This window comes from Thunnus albacares, chromosome 16 (assembly GCF_914725855.1).
Source record: "Thunnus albacares chromosome 16, fThuAlb1.1, whole genome shotgun sequence".
In the NCBI taxonomy this organism is placed as follows: domain Eukaryota; kingdom Metazoa; phylum Chordata; class Actinopteri; order Scombriformes; family Scombridae; genus Thunnus; species Thunnus albacares.
Genome location: NC_058121.1, coordinates 27,691,680 through 27,705,529, shown reverse-complemented (window position 1 = coordinate 27,705,529; position 13,850 = coordinate 27,691,680). Strand labels below are relative to the sequence as shown.

At 38.2% G+C, this 13,850-nt stretch overlaps 2 protein-coding genes across 3 annotated transcripts in view; one reads left to right on the top strand and one right to left on the bottom strand.

Moving 5' to 3' along the window:
• The window catches only part of si:ch211-140l13.3, a 46,303-nt gene extending 34,030 nt beyond the window's left edge, over nucleotides 1-12,273 (bottom strand). For both annotated transcript variants that reach the window (XM_044376402.1, XM_044376403.1), the window contains exons 1-3: nucleotides 11,825-12,273; nucleotides 10,277-10,533; nucleotides 7,862-7,958 (exon numbers count right to left, since the gene is read on the bottom strand). In XM_044376402.1, the coding sequence (XP_044232337.1) occupies nucleotides 7,862-7,958; nucleotides 10,277-10,510 (331 nt within the window). In that variant the 5' untranslated portion in view covers nucleotides 10,511-10,533; nucleotides 11,825-12,273. The remainder of the gene's footprint in view (nucleotides 1-7,861; nucleotides 7,959-10,276; nucleotides 10,534-11,824) is intronic.
• Nucleotides 1,745-7,552, top strand: LOC122999472 (12-(S)-hydroxy-5,8,10,14-eicosatetraenoic acid receptor-like). The gene is made up of 3 exons (XM_044376422.1): nucleotides 1,745-2,387; nucleotides 3,760-4,165; nucleotides 5,013-7,552. Exons 1-3 carry the CDS (start codon nucleotides 2,233-2,235, stop codon nucleotides 5,478-5,480), a joined length of 1,029 nt encoding a protein of 342 aa, XP_044232357.1. The 5' UTR covers nucleotides 1,745-2,232; the 3' UTR covers nucleotides 5,481-7,552.
• Nucleotides 12,274-13,850: the final 1,577 nt, after the last annotated feature.

Sequence of the window (13,850 nt, the reverse complement as noted above, 5' to 3'; positions counted from 1 at the left end):
GCATCCGTTTTTAACTTCCTTTTGCTGCTGCAAAACTAAAATGCAGCACCAAATCAATAAAAGTCATCTTGTCTTATCACGTTAGATAGTAGTATGCTGCTGCTGTGCTCTGCCAGCTGCACCGATGAGAACTGGAAAGACTTGGTCCAGGTGGTAAAAAGGGTTCAGAGGACTGTGGGAACTGTGGTCCAAAACCTGACCACAGTGTATGCTACACAAGAAGGAGAGCACCGTCAGTCAGCACTGTTACAGCCATGCATAAGTGTCTTTTATGTATTATATGCAGACAGAGGACACTTCTTCTATGCTCACACGTCTCTGTATTGTTTTTAATGATCTAACTTGTCTCTCGTAAAAGGTTATTGTGATGCTTTGGTCAGTTTGTGAGTATCGGTTTACATCTTTCTAATTTTGTTTTTTTCCAGAGGAACTCTGCACAAACATTTCTGTGGCAGAAAAGCAACGTTGCAATGACTTTGATTGGTTAAATGATATGCTGTCGTGGTCAGAGGTGCAACACGCACTCACTGTGTTAAGACATGTTGCAGAAGTAATCTTACATCATGTCTGGGACATAGCATGAGAAAGAGCTAAAAACTAGCAACAGAAAAGTGACGTCTGTTCAAGTTTTTTTCTATTTCAAGCTTTAAATAATTAGCATGTAGCTTACAGCAGCTGAGACCAGCAGAGAAAGAGGTCAATGTTATTTTAATGTTTGACTTGATTGGAACAAGATGTTTAAAAGCTGATGCACCCTTGTTACAAGTTTCTTCTGCACATGTCTAACATGAATATGCAAAAAATTCTCATCCAAAACATTTTTAAAGAAGTGACTTTTTGATTTCTGTCTGTCAGGATTCATCTCAAACATCTACATGGTACAAAGTATGATTGGGGCTGCTTCACTGTTCATCTTACGTATAAATGTTATGGAAAAAAGAGGAAAGATGGTGTGAGAAAGGTGTAAAAAAAAAAGTCTAGAGAAACCTACGACACCTCGGACGGTTGAGACATCACTTCTCTGTTGTTTGCAAATGTGCTTTAACATCAGTTTTCTAGAACTTCCCTAAAACTCTGGACCAAAGTGTTTGAGGACTTGATTGAGAAATATGACTCTATTCATGATATTATTCTATTATTTCTGTTGATGAGTCTGAACATTGAGTTGGTGGGTGTGGGGAAAAAAAACTGTACAACATAAAGCTGACAAATTTAGCACCATTTAGCAGTATATTCCATACAATGGGTTTCTTCTTGCTGTAAGATTTGTCCGTCCGTGTGTTTAACATAATCTACATCATGTCAAATCTTCTTGATCTTGTACCCAGACAATTTGCTATGTCATTGGGGGCAATGTTTTCCTACTCCTATCACCATCAAATGCAAGGATAATGCTAGACATGTGCGGACACGATGGTTTCGTATGGACAGCCTTCTGAGGAATTTCACAAGTGTTAAACCGGTAAACACCTTGAACGGCTGGTTTCTACTTACTATTGTCTGTGACATACAGACACTATACGGGGCATGTCTTCTTTCATTATCATTGTTGATATCAAAGTGCAGTGAGGCTTGTAGCATCAAGGCATTTTTAGCTGTAAAGCTGAACAATAATAATATAACAATAGTCTTTATTTATAGAGCAAAAACATTACAAAGTGCTGCACAGAAACAGCAAAATAAAACAGACAAGTCATAAAATCATCAAGTTTTAAAAAGAAAACCTTCATGTTGTGTTTCTCAGTAAGAAACCCCTTCTCTTTAAACCACACCTCCAGCTGACTATAAATTCTTCCTCTCTGAAGGAACGGTGGCAGCCTCATACCAAAAGGGCTAACAGACACACTGAGACAGGGTGTTTTCTCTTTTTTTTTTAACGTAGTGCTTGTTTCAGTGTTCACAGTGTTTACAGTGCATGTTTCCTCGGTATGTTTTGGCACGGCTGGCCGAGTCTTGACAGAGCTCCAGAATCACTGTAAGGCTCTCAGAAGGGGGACTGTTGAATTTGACGGATCACGGTGAGAAGCAAAATCGGTTCCTGAGGAGAGAAGATTCTGGCTCAGAGGCGACTGCAACCAGCTCCAAGATAAAGGATTTAACCTTCTGATGCCTGCCTGAAACACCTTTAACCCTCATCCTTCCTGTTGCTGCGTTATTACATCAAATAATACTCCTGTTACTGACTGTAACTTCTATTACTGCTGTGGATGCACTACTACTTCCAACACGGTTATGTTAAGCCAACAAAACATGTCTACAAATGCAACAGTTGACCACTGCAAAACACCCAATTTGGTCACATATAAAGCCCTTTCCTGGGTGATGATTGGACAGTTCGTGCTGGGTCTTCCTCTCAACCTGTCGGTCCTTTACATCTTCATCTTCAGGTATGAAGATCACTACATCACATCATTTTTCATTATATTTTTCAGAATGTATTCAACAGTAAAAATGTAGATAAGGATCTGTAAAAAGTCAAGAAAGCCTTCTGGAAAAGGGAAAACTTGGCAAACTGGCATAAACTGGCATTACGCCAAAGTTAGAAAATAAACTTGATAACTGATAATGCATGACTCATCATCTGTTTGGAGTTTCCCAGCATTTAACCTCCCTGAGTGACTCAAATACATAGTAAAAATCATATGTCATATAGTACTGCTGCTACTGCTTTCTATGAACTGTAATGACTGAGAAAAACTGGCATTAGGTCACTGTTGAATCACCTGGAAGTGGTGAGTATCTCACCAGCTGTGACGGCTTTCCATCAGCCGACAGACAGACTGATGAAAAATTCAAAACTACGCAGTGCGTTCCTTTTTTCTACTATTATAGCATCGTGACCGCTGCCAAGAAGAAATACTAATAAATGTACACATCTGCTCACTCCAGTAAAATAGGGATGGGAGCGCAGAGTTAACATCCTGTTTGGATTCTAATTTGTTGGTAGCAAAGTTGATAAAAATCAGGTCAACACTAAATAATCCTGCAGACCACAGTTTATTAACAACAATGGAAAATTCAATATTAATTAACAATGCTTTACAAGCAGACCTAAAGTGAGTTGGTTTGAGTTTTGAATGATCCACATACTTATGATTAACTGTACAAAAACAGATCTGCAGTTGAAAATCCACTGCAGGTTTAGGGTGTGCTCCTTTAAAATGGCAAATATGTTTGGAATCCAATAGCGGTTTTACCTTACATCACCTCAGTGGTGAACCAAACAACATGTACTCTGTTCGAAGAGCGCTTATTAAACGTGATGAGTTGTGTGCATTATCTTGTGTTTTTGTAAGTGAGATGAGCTGATAAGCATTTGTAATGTGGAACATAACTGTGCCGTGTGAATAAGAATGACTCTTGACAGTACTGAAAAAGGCTTCCAGCACACACACTAGCCAGAATGCAGACAGTCAGTGTTTTGTTTGGCACCGTTGTGTTATTTCCACCACTTAAATATAAAGTGCAAAAAGAAAAGCAGTGACAATGATAATAAGATAAAAAAAATAAATCATAAATCTCATATGACCACATTGAGAGAGCACAAAACCTTTCAGCAGCACATCCTATTTGAGACATCCTATCTTAAATATAAGCATCAGTTTGATCAGTGACTCGTCGCTTTAGAGGCGAGCACAGATTTTGTGGGAATAAAATCTTAATCTTAATTTTTTTTTCTAGGTTTATTGTTGATGCAGCAAAAAAAAAACCCTGCAACATTACAACAAATAACGGTTTTGTCAATAACTTCCTCTTTAGGTTCAAGTTCTGGAAGAACAAAAGTATCTTCCTGTTCAATATTGTGGTTGCTGATTTCCTGCTGGTGGCCTGTCTTCCTGCCAAGGCGTACCACTACCAGCATGGCCAGAGACGCAGTCTGAACAGTGTGGTGTGTAAGACGATGCTCTTCATGCTGTTTCTCAACCGAGGGGCCAGTATCGGCTTCCTTATCACCCTGTCCATCGATCGGTACTTCAACGTGGTCCATCTCGGAAGGAGGAATTTCGTCAAAGTGTTGAAGAAAACTCCGCAGATCTCCATCGTGATCTGGCTCCTCTTGCTGCCCCTCACCATCCCCACTATGGTCAAGACCTTCGAGTGCTGTAACAGCCACGGCCGCGAAGTTGAGACATATTTTCACGATGTGACAGACACCTTCAGAGAGGTATTGCTTTGGGGTTTTTTTTGACTTGTTTGGTTTTGCTTTAATTTGGATTATCACTGTTGTAAAATAACCTAAGACATGAAAACCAAACAGTCAATCAGTTTCATTGAAATGGGAGCATAAATCATAGTCCAATATCTACCTATGTGCCAGAGAACCAACCCTGCCAAAGGTTTACTCATTTATTTAACAGTTAAGAAGAACTATGCATTACCTCATATCGTCACTTCCTATAAAGATAACAATCAACACATTTTATTTGGTTTAATGGTTAATCTAATTGCCCTGGTTCCCTAAATAACAGCTTCTCACAGGCAGCTAAAGCCAACTTCTGCAGACATTACAGCATCTTAAAACTCTGGTTTTCCTGCAGTAACATTATATTTAAGGATGTCAAATATGTTCACTCTTTAAATTTGAAATACTCGTACAAATATCTTTTAATTGAGCACAATTACAAGCATCTTAAATCATATTTTGAAATTCTGCAACATACTGTATCTATGCAAAAATCTTTCAAAATCACAACAATGCAATCAATGCTCCAAAAATCCAGGTTTAAATTGAATTCAACAGTTATTTTAATGCAAAAAGACATAGATCAGGAAATGAGGAGCATATCTTTAGTAAAAGTTTAAATTATTAAAGTCCAACTATTATTTTTATTCTATTACCTACTATTATTATTCCTGAGAGCATTGTGACTGATGAGGAGTTCAATCTCAATATTGGGGTTTAGAAATGAGCAACTATAGCATATTGCCATGATGGGTTTAGATAATGATCGGTTATTTTGCAGTATGGGATACTAACAATCTTTCTTGTTGTCACTTTTCATTTTTCAAAGGTCGTCTTCTTCACCCAGATCATCATCCCCTTCATCATCCTCGTCTACTGCACGGTGCGCATCGTCAACCGGCTGAGGAAGAAAACCGTCGGGGAAAAGACCAAACTGAGGAGAGCCGTCTGCGTGGTTATGTCCGTCGTCGTCGTCTTCTCCATCTGCTTCCTGCCTTGCACTATAGCCAGAGCGGTGCTGCTCGCTTTCAGGCTGAACAAATGGCAGGCTGCAGAGGACGTAGCGGTTCAGGTCTATGACAGCCTCATGGTCCTGTCTTACATGGACTGCCTGCTGGACCCGCTGGTTTACTGCTTCTGTAACTCAGGGTTTAAAGACGCTTACATAACCACCTTCTGTCCCACGTTCCTGCAGCAGAAACTGCTTAATGCTGACTTTGGCATGAGAAACGGAGCAACGACGACAACAACAACGTCTGGAGCTAAAACCATTATGTTGCCAGTAATGGAGAAGTGATTATTGGGGTTTTTTTTTCTTTTAAAATGCCAGTAAAAATATTTCATTGGAATCAGTGTATCTACCAGTACACCTCAGCCACACAGACAGCATAAACACTGCTCCACCCACACAGGTGTTTCTGTGTGTTAGTTAATTCAACAATCTGAAGTCATCAAATGTCATTTACTGAGAAGCGGAAACACAATGCATACGGTCCCCCCCCTCCCCAGTACCACACCTCCTATATAGCGTTAGTTTCCTGCTCATGTTTGTGGTTCATCTGAAGCCGTGCTAGTCTGAGATGTTTTATTTTGAAGATAAGATAGTAAACTGATTGTATTTTTATAGATAAAACAATATGCTAAACGCAATTCACGGTGTAGTCGCATAATACACATGAAAAATGAACTCATGTGTCTTTTTTGTGTAATCTGCTGAAATATTTTTTTAATTTTAATCTTCAATTAAAGGACAAATCTATTTTTTAATAACCTATTGTTACAGCTAAAGAACTATATTTACTTTCTGCACTTTTTTCCATGTGAAATACTGCTTGATATAAGATCAATAATGTGCCTTATAAGACTCGTAAGTTAAAAGTTTACAGCTTTAAATATCTGACTGCCCCTCGTAACCGGAAATGTGTCTTGTTCAGCCAAAATACCTGCAAACACGGGTGTTGGCGTGCAGGGCATTTAAGTGGATCAACAGGGTTGTGTTACCTGGCTTCATATTACGTAGCTCTGAGGGCTGCTGCCTCTAATGTGAGGATCAGTTTGCAAAATAATAATATATAAGGATATAAAACATTGTGTTAGGGTGTAAATATACTTCAGCTGCATGGCTTTAAACAACATATACAGTACTTGAATATATTAAGGCATTTTAATCAATCAGAATGTACAGGTGTGAATGTATATTAATGCATAAAATGTCCCTGGAATAACTATAAAGCACTCAACAGTATCATTAAGTATAGAAAAGCCCAACATAGTGTACAGCAACCTGTTGGTACTCTATGTTTATCCTTACAGTGTTTGCAGAGCGCTCATTCGTCGCTCAGGAAACTCTATATTTCTGTGTTAAGCATCGTGTTCATACCTCAGACCAGTCGGACCTGTCTTCATCGGAGTTTACCTTTAGTGTCTAACATAGCGTAACTTCTTATGACTTTACTCAACACTGCACATTTACAGTCCAATATCTCACCATTGCTCCAGGAAACTTTTTGAAGTTGATTTCCTTCTGTGATTGTAATCACTTCCTAATGTGTGACTGATGATTCATGTTGTTGACTGATAATCAGAGTTTAATAGTATGCCTGGTCTTTAAAAGAGGTTAAAAAATCAACAACCACTACAAAAATGTCAAACCTAAGTGGACTACAGGAACCTGGAAGGCTGTTATAAATATCCCTCATTCACATTGTGTACATATTTTGTGATGTTGATGATCGAAATTGAATTATTTGTATAAGATTGAGATAGCGAGTGAAGATATTTGTATACTGCTGCTGTAAATACACAGGAAACAGGTGATACTGTTAATAGAGCTGCATTGCGGTGTGTTTGTGAGTCCTTGAGAGATTGAAGAAGATAGTGTCGTCTTTTCTCAGCAAAAATATTACTGCAAGAGTGCTGATACATAAACACTGAGCAACGAGATGACATGCAAAGCTTTTTTTCCTTTACAACCGTCTTCCTCTTTTTTTTGAATGGTGTAACATTATTCCAAACAAAAACCACAAAGCAATACCTCCATAACCATGTTGCGCCCCATACGTCATTATGGTGTCAAAATGTTGACATTTGCCTTTTTCCACCTCTTAGAAGGAAGGTGTTACAGTTTATTCAGCTTGTGTATCTGCAATGGGTCAAAAGGTCTAATTCATTTGTGTCTTTTTGAGACTCTGTCTGTACAGCTGATGTTGTGGTGTGTACCCTTTGCTCTGGGCAGGCTGTGTGGGTGTTGCAACAGGACAGCTGGTCGGTGGCTGGAGGTTAGCAGCCACCTAGCAGCAACATCACAACGAAGAAAAGAAGTGTGAAAGCAAAACCAACAAGAGCTAAAAATAAAACAAAAAAAGTGAACACCAGTGTTGTCTTTGCTTTCTTGCAGCTTCTTGGCTGCGCGCCCGGCCTTTCACTGCTTTAGTGCCTGTAATGGCTCAACGCCAGATACAGTAGCTCAGCATCTGACTGAACGCTGTCATTAATATTATCATGATAAGTCGCAGGTGTTGAGTTGGGACGCTTGACAAATTCAGGAGGAGAGGAAAAAGTAACAATACACTTCCTGTTGTAAAATCTCACACAGCTGAACTTTGCATTTGTTGGAAGTGAGTTGTTGAAAATGCTCAATCACAATACTGAAATCCAGATAATCCAGATAATACTGACCTGCTCCTAATAGAGCCAGCAGTCTGCTCTGCTCCTGTAGCACATGGTGGATCTGCTCAATCTGCTGCTGAACCAGATCACACGGATGATCTGGAACCTGCAAAGAAACAAGAGACAAACTTAAAGAATTTAACCAAGAGGAGAAGACTGGTTTGTATACTAGTATCAGGCAGTTAGACGCTGCACAGGAGATAAAATAATCTGGTGTTCTACTGCCGCCTAGTGGCAAGAAGAAGACATAAGCTAAAAGTGGACATATTACCTGATTATCATAACCTTACATAATATCTAAAAGAAGTTCCCAGTTACACTATTAATTAAAGGAACACCCTGATATCTTCCTCTGGTATTAGAAATATGCACATGAGTTAAGAGAATTATGTGCTACTTAATACACAGAAACCAGAATTTGTCAGATATTTTGAAATCCTGCACATTTTTTTTATAAATTTGAGCTCAGGAATTATTAACCAATGTAAATATTGTAACTTGCCTGTGGTCGTAATGTTGTGGAAAAATCTTCAAATGGACCAATAAATCTTCAGGTCACCCACAACTTAGTATTAAACTCAAAAAATACACTGGAAGCTGGTAGAGGTCAATGTGAACAGGTTTACTGTGCATAAAGAGATGCAGAGTAAACTGAGGCCTTTCTCCTGGGACAAAGAAAAACCTGATGCAAAATCATAAAACCTCATATTATATACTTTTCATAACTCCTCCTATTATGGAGCTTAGTTTCTAGTCTCCACCTCATTTTTAATTAAATTCAACCATCTGGTCATTATTTCTGAGTTTATAAGTGACCTTTACGCTTTGGTGATAATACAAGTGTGACTTATCTTAGAAATTACTTTCTCTGCATCTTTCACCTTTTCTCACACTAAAAACGGACTTGGCAGCCTTTAATCATTTCACACAGGAAACCAAATTGCTATATCACAGATTAGCCTTCTTGCTAACTCCCTGGGAACTGTCTCTTATTGGCATAATGCTATCTTTGCACTCTCACTGGCATATTCGTTTAATCGTGGAAAGGCAGTCTTCCACCACAGTAACCAAACGCTGTATTAAAAACACATGTGTTTTGATTGAACTGTGTTCTGGTTTGCAGAAGCTGCAGTGAATTTATCTCATCTGACTGTTTAACAGCTCTACAGAGAAGCTACTGAAACCAAAACCTGACACTTTAACAACATTTCTTTCTGTTTCTCAAACTCCATCATAAGTACACTGTAAATACCCAGTGATGTCACACTGTCAACATCTGGCTTGTTGTCTACAGCAATCAGTGTTTCTTCTGTAATTTTTTTTTTTTTTTTGCACAACACAATTACAATGTTTTAATGTCACATTTTCTCTTGCTGTGGAGGCGCAGCGCTGCTGAATGAATACAGAGGAAATAAAACTGGCAATAAAAAAATCACACCATTAAAACACAACAAGCGCAGGAGTGCAAGCTGCATCACTAATAGCTGAATGAAATACAGTTGTGCTCATAAGTTTACATACCCTGGCATTCATAGTGTCTATAGTTGTGACCATAACACTCAATTTCGGTCTCATCACTCCAAATAACTTTGTTCCAGGAGTTTTGAGGTTTGTCTCGGTGCTGTTTGGCAGATTGCAAGTGGGCTGTTTTGTGGCGTTGGCGTAGTAACGGCTTTTTTCTGGCAACTTGACAGCGCAGCCCATTTTTGTTCAAGTATCTCCTTGTTGTGCATCTTGAAAAACCCACATGCAACTTTCAGCTGAAAGTTGCATGTGGGTTTTTCTTTGCAACCTGAACAACTTTCCTGGCAGTTGTGGCTGAAATCTTTGTTGTTCTACCTGTCCGTGGTTTGGTATCCACTTCATCAGAGCTTGAACACTACTGATTGGCATTTTCGAATCTTTGGATACCTTTTTATATCCATTTCCTGATTTATAAAGTTCAACTACCTTTCCTCGCAGGTCCTTTGACAGTTCTTTTGCTTTCCCCATAACTCAGTATCCAGTAAAGTCAGAGCAGCCCTGGATGGAATGTGCAGGGCAAGAAACTCATTGACTATTTATACACAGACACTAATTACAATCAAACAAGTCACAGGTGTGGAAACTTACCCTTCATAGCCATTTCAACCTGTGTGTGTTGACCTGGGTGTATATTATCAGGCCAAACGTGCAAGGGTATGTAAACTTTTGATCAGGGCCATTTGGGTGATGTCAGTTATCATTATGATTTAAAAAGGGCACACGCAAATAAATGGCTTCACCTGACCACTATCCCTAAATAAAAGAGAATTCATATTTTCCAAAAAATGTCCAATATTTCACAAATTCTACCAGGGTATGTAAACTTATGAGCACAACTGTACATTTTGTGGTTGACTTCATTTAATCAAAGATATTTTAAACAAGAGAAGTTGAGCTTACTCGCTGCACTATCTCATTCAAGGTGTGAGGAGCATCACCATGCAGGCCAGCAGCAGTCGGCTGGGATTGTCCCGTGTGGCCATCATCATCATTATCATCATCATCATCATCATCGGGGCTCAGCAGAGAAGAGACGTGTCGGTTCTCCCGATGCTCCACTTCACTGATTCCAGGGATTGTTGGGATGGACGGATGAGACTGAAGTGACTGATTCGAGGGTATTTCAGCAGACATCTTTATTCTGAGTTCGTCTTAATCTGAACACAAGAGAGTGGATTGTAACCAACAGAAACATGAAGCAGCACAATGAGAGAGTAAAAAACTAGAACATTGCTGCTTCTCCTGGTCTCCTCTATAAATCTTCCCAGTTTCCTTGATGCTTTGACAAAGTTCTGGTGTCTAATACTCATGGGATATGTAGTTGAATGCTAAGAAAGTAATCATAATTTTAGTTTTGTTAAAACGACAATGTTCAGTATAATAATAGATACAGTATTGATTTAGGAGCAGTTGAATTGATTAGTCCACTGCTGACGTTGAGGTGAGGTCACCTGTTGTAAGTTCTGGGAGGAAACTGAGTAGAAACACATGTTGGTGTTTATCACAGTGTGTGTGAAGGCCCACCAACACCATCTCCATCCCACCTCACACACTCCTCCATCCTATGTTCATGCATCTATACACATATACACATATAAATATACATATATACGTATATAGTACATACAAAGAACAATCGTTGCTGCGAAACCTACAGACTTTTTATTTATTTATTTATTTATTTTTGTCCCAGCTGAGAATAGAGGAGTCTTCTGGAAATCTGGAAAATGTCTTCAAACAGTGAAAACGGAAACTTTAACCAAACTGTTGTCAGAGTTTGGTTTCTTTAGTTTATCTTTCAGAAAAACGTGTTTTTTGATTAAAGTGTATCTAATCATTAATTAAAAGACCCAAATGTAAAATTTAAAAAAAAACAAAACAAAAAAAACAGCACATCAACATAACGTTAAATAAAAAAATATAAAAAGAAAAATGAGTGTTAATGTACAAATTAAATGAGCCTTGTGTCACACCAGTACTATTTATACTGGTTATTCTGTTATTTAATACTATATTAATGGATACTATTGCACATATAAGCTATCATACATATTTTTATTAGTATTTTTAGCATTAAGTATTTTTATTTATTGTATTCCTTATTTATTATTCCCATTTTTTTCCTTTACGAATCTCTGCTGCTGTGAGAGGTAGATCTATCTATCTATTGAATGGTAGTTATCGGCTGAATAGTTAACCTAATACACTAATTAATAGTTAATATATGAAGCTGTATTTACATACATTTATATTATCTACATGATTGGTTTATAAAGGGTTAATATCACGTTAGATAACGTTTACCAAGGTTGAGGTTTTATTGAAAGATCTCACTTTATTAACGTTTTAAAAATCAGATAATATAATTAAAAGTTTAATTTTTTAATTGAACTTAACAGCTGTTAAGATTAAAATGGACGTTTTAAACCTGACATTATTAAACGTTACCTTTCGTCGCAGCTGAGTTGACGGTTGAGGGAAGTTGACGGTTGCTACAGTTACTGGGCATCATCATCATCATCATCATCATCATCACAACGTGTCCTCTGCGTCACAATTAAACTTTAAATGCAGATTCACTCACTTAGGGCTGATTTATGGTCGCTCGACACTTCTGATGAGTGTCGCTCAACAGAAATTAAAGAGTCGCGCGACGTTTTCAAAAAGGTTTCAGCCGTCTCCATGGTAACCAGGTTTATTTACAGTGTATCATCCAGACCGTGACTAATTAAACAAGGATGTTACTGTTGTCTAAAGTTACAGACGCCAAAATGTCAATAAGGAAGTTCAGTGAAAACTACAGTCTCCATGGCGACGCTAGTAACGCTACCCAATCACATGGTGGGACAAAAGACGACGGTGTCCGCGACATAACAAACTTCTCCAGGTGTGAGACATGAAAGGAAAGTGTCGAGCGACTTAAATACGTCATTTCTGTCGAGAGACATTTACCAAAAGTGTAAAAGCTACACAACACAAGTAGCATTTTAATCACAAACTGTTACTTTTGCACAAGAACAAGCTAAAAGGTAATAAACTGTTATTAACGTGTTTGAAAGGGGAAAACTGGTTAAAGGACAGGTTCCCAGTATTTCCAGTGGGTCTTAAAACAACAGACAGGTGTCCATATGAACAGTGAAAGAGGTTTTCCTCACTGTAATTATTCCTCCTGTTCATACTGGATATTAAAAGATCCTTCAAATGTGTTTTCAATGGAAGTGATGGAGGCCAAAATCCACAGTGTGTCCACACAGTCATTTAAAAGTTGATGTGAAGCTTATATTCAGCTTCATCAGTCTGAGTTAGTCATATCAAGTGGATATCTGACACATTTACAGTCTTTTTAGCATCAAATTCCCTCTTTGTGTTTCCTCGGACAGTGTTTCCCTGTTGAGCTGCAGGTGGAAGTATAGTAACAAAAAGAGGAACTTTGACACTAAAAAGACTGTAACGTTGAAAGATATCTACTTGATTTGAGTCATTTGGACGCTGAAGCTTCATATTAGCTTCATTTTTGCACAGACGGATTTTCTCCCCCATTACTTCCATTGTAAGTGCATTATGAAGGGATCTTCTAATGGTCAGTATGAACAGGATTGATGATTACAGCAAGAAAAACAGGTTTCACTGTTCATTTGGGCTCCTGACTGTTGTTTTAAGACACACTTGAAAAATTGTTTCTCTTTTGCCTGGAAAAAATTAAAGAAGAACAACAAAATGAATCATCAAAACGATATAGTTTTCTTCTTGAGGGCAGATCTTTAGAAATTGTAGATAGGCCTATTTGTTATCATTATTATTTGTTGGAGATTGTAAGATTCAAATATATGAACAGTAGAAGCACAAATAAAACCGTCATATTATGCTTTTCAAATCTCATATTGAGGTTAACTGTATTTAAGTGATTTTGCTAGAAAAGATCAGACACAAATGGATTCTCTGCAGATTGAAGGGAGGAGGATGGATTTAGATTCAGAAAGTAAACGTTGTTGAATGAGTTCAGGTCTACAGATGGATTCTAAGACTGAAATGATCGTTCTTTTGGCACCTGAACTGGTCTTTTATATGAAATCTTACCTTCCTGGCTCAAAGGAAAGCCTTCAGTCCTGTGTGTTAGTAGCCTCAGTGGGTTTTAACCATGTGCTCGTTCCTCTGATCACCACTGGATGGCAGCATAATCCCGTCTTCTAACTAGTGACGGATTCAGCAACAATCTCAAATGTTTTAGTGAATTAAAGAAATAACAGTGTTTGTATAAAATGAAAGACATTAATAACGTTGGGTTTGTCAGTTCTATGTTAAGTATGAGTTTCAGCACTCAGAGACTTCACTTAAAACAAAAACAACTCCCTCCTGTACAATTATGCAAACCAGACACAAATTATGGTAATTTTGTTTCCCCCTTCGGACTAATTGTTAAAATCAGAATCAGTAGTTGACCGGAAACTTGCCAGAATGTTCGTGTCAGCACAAA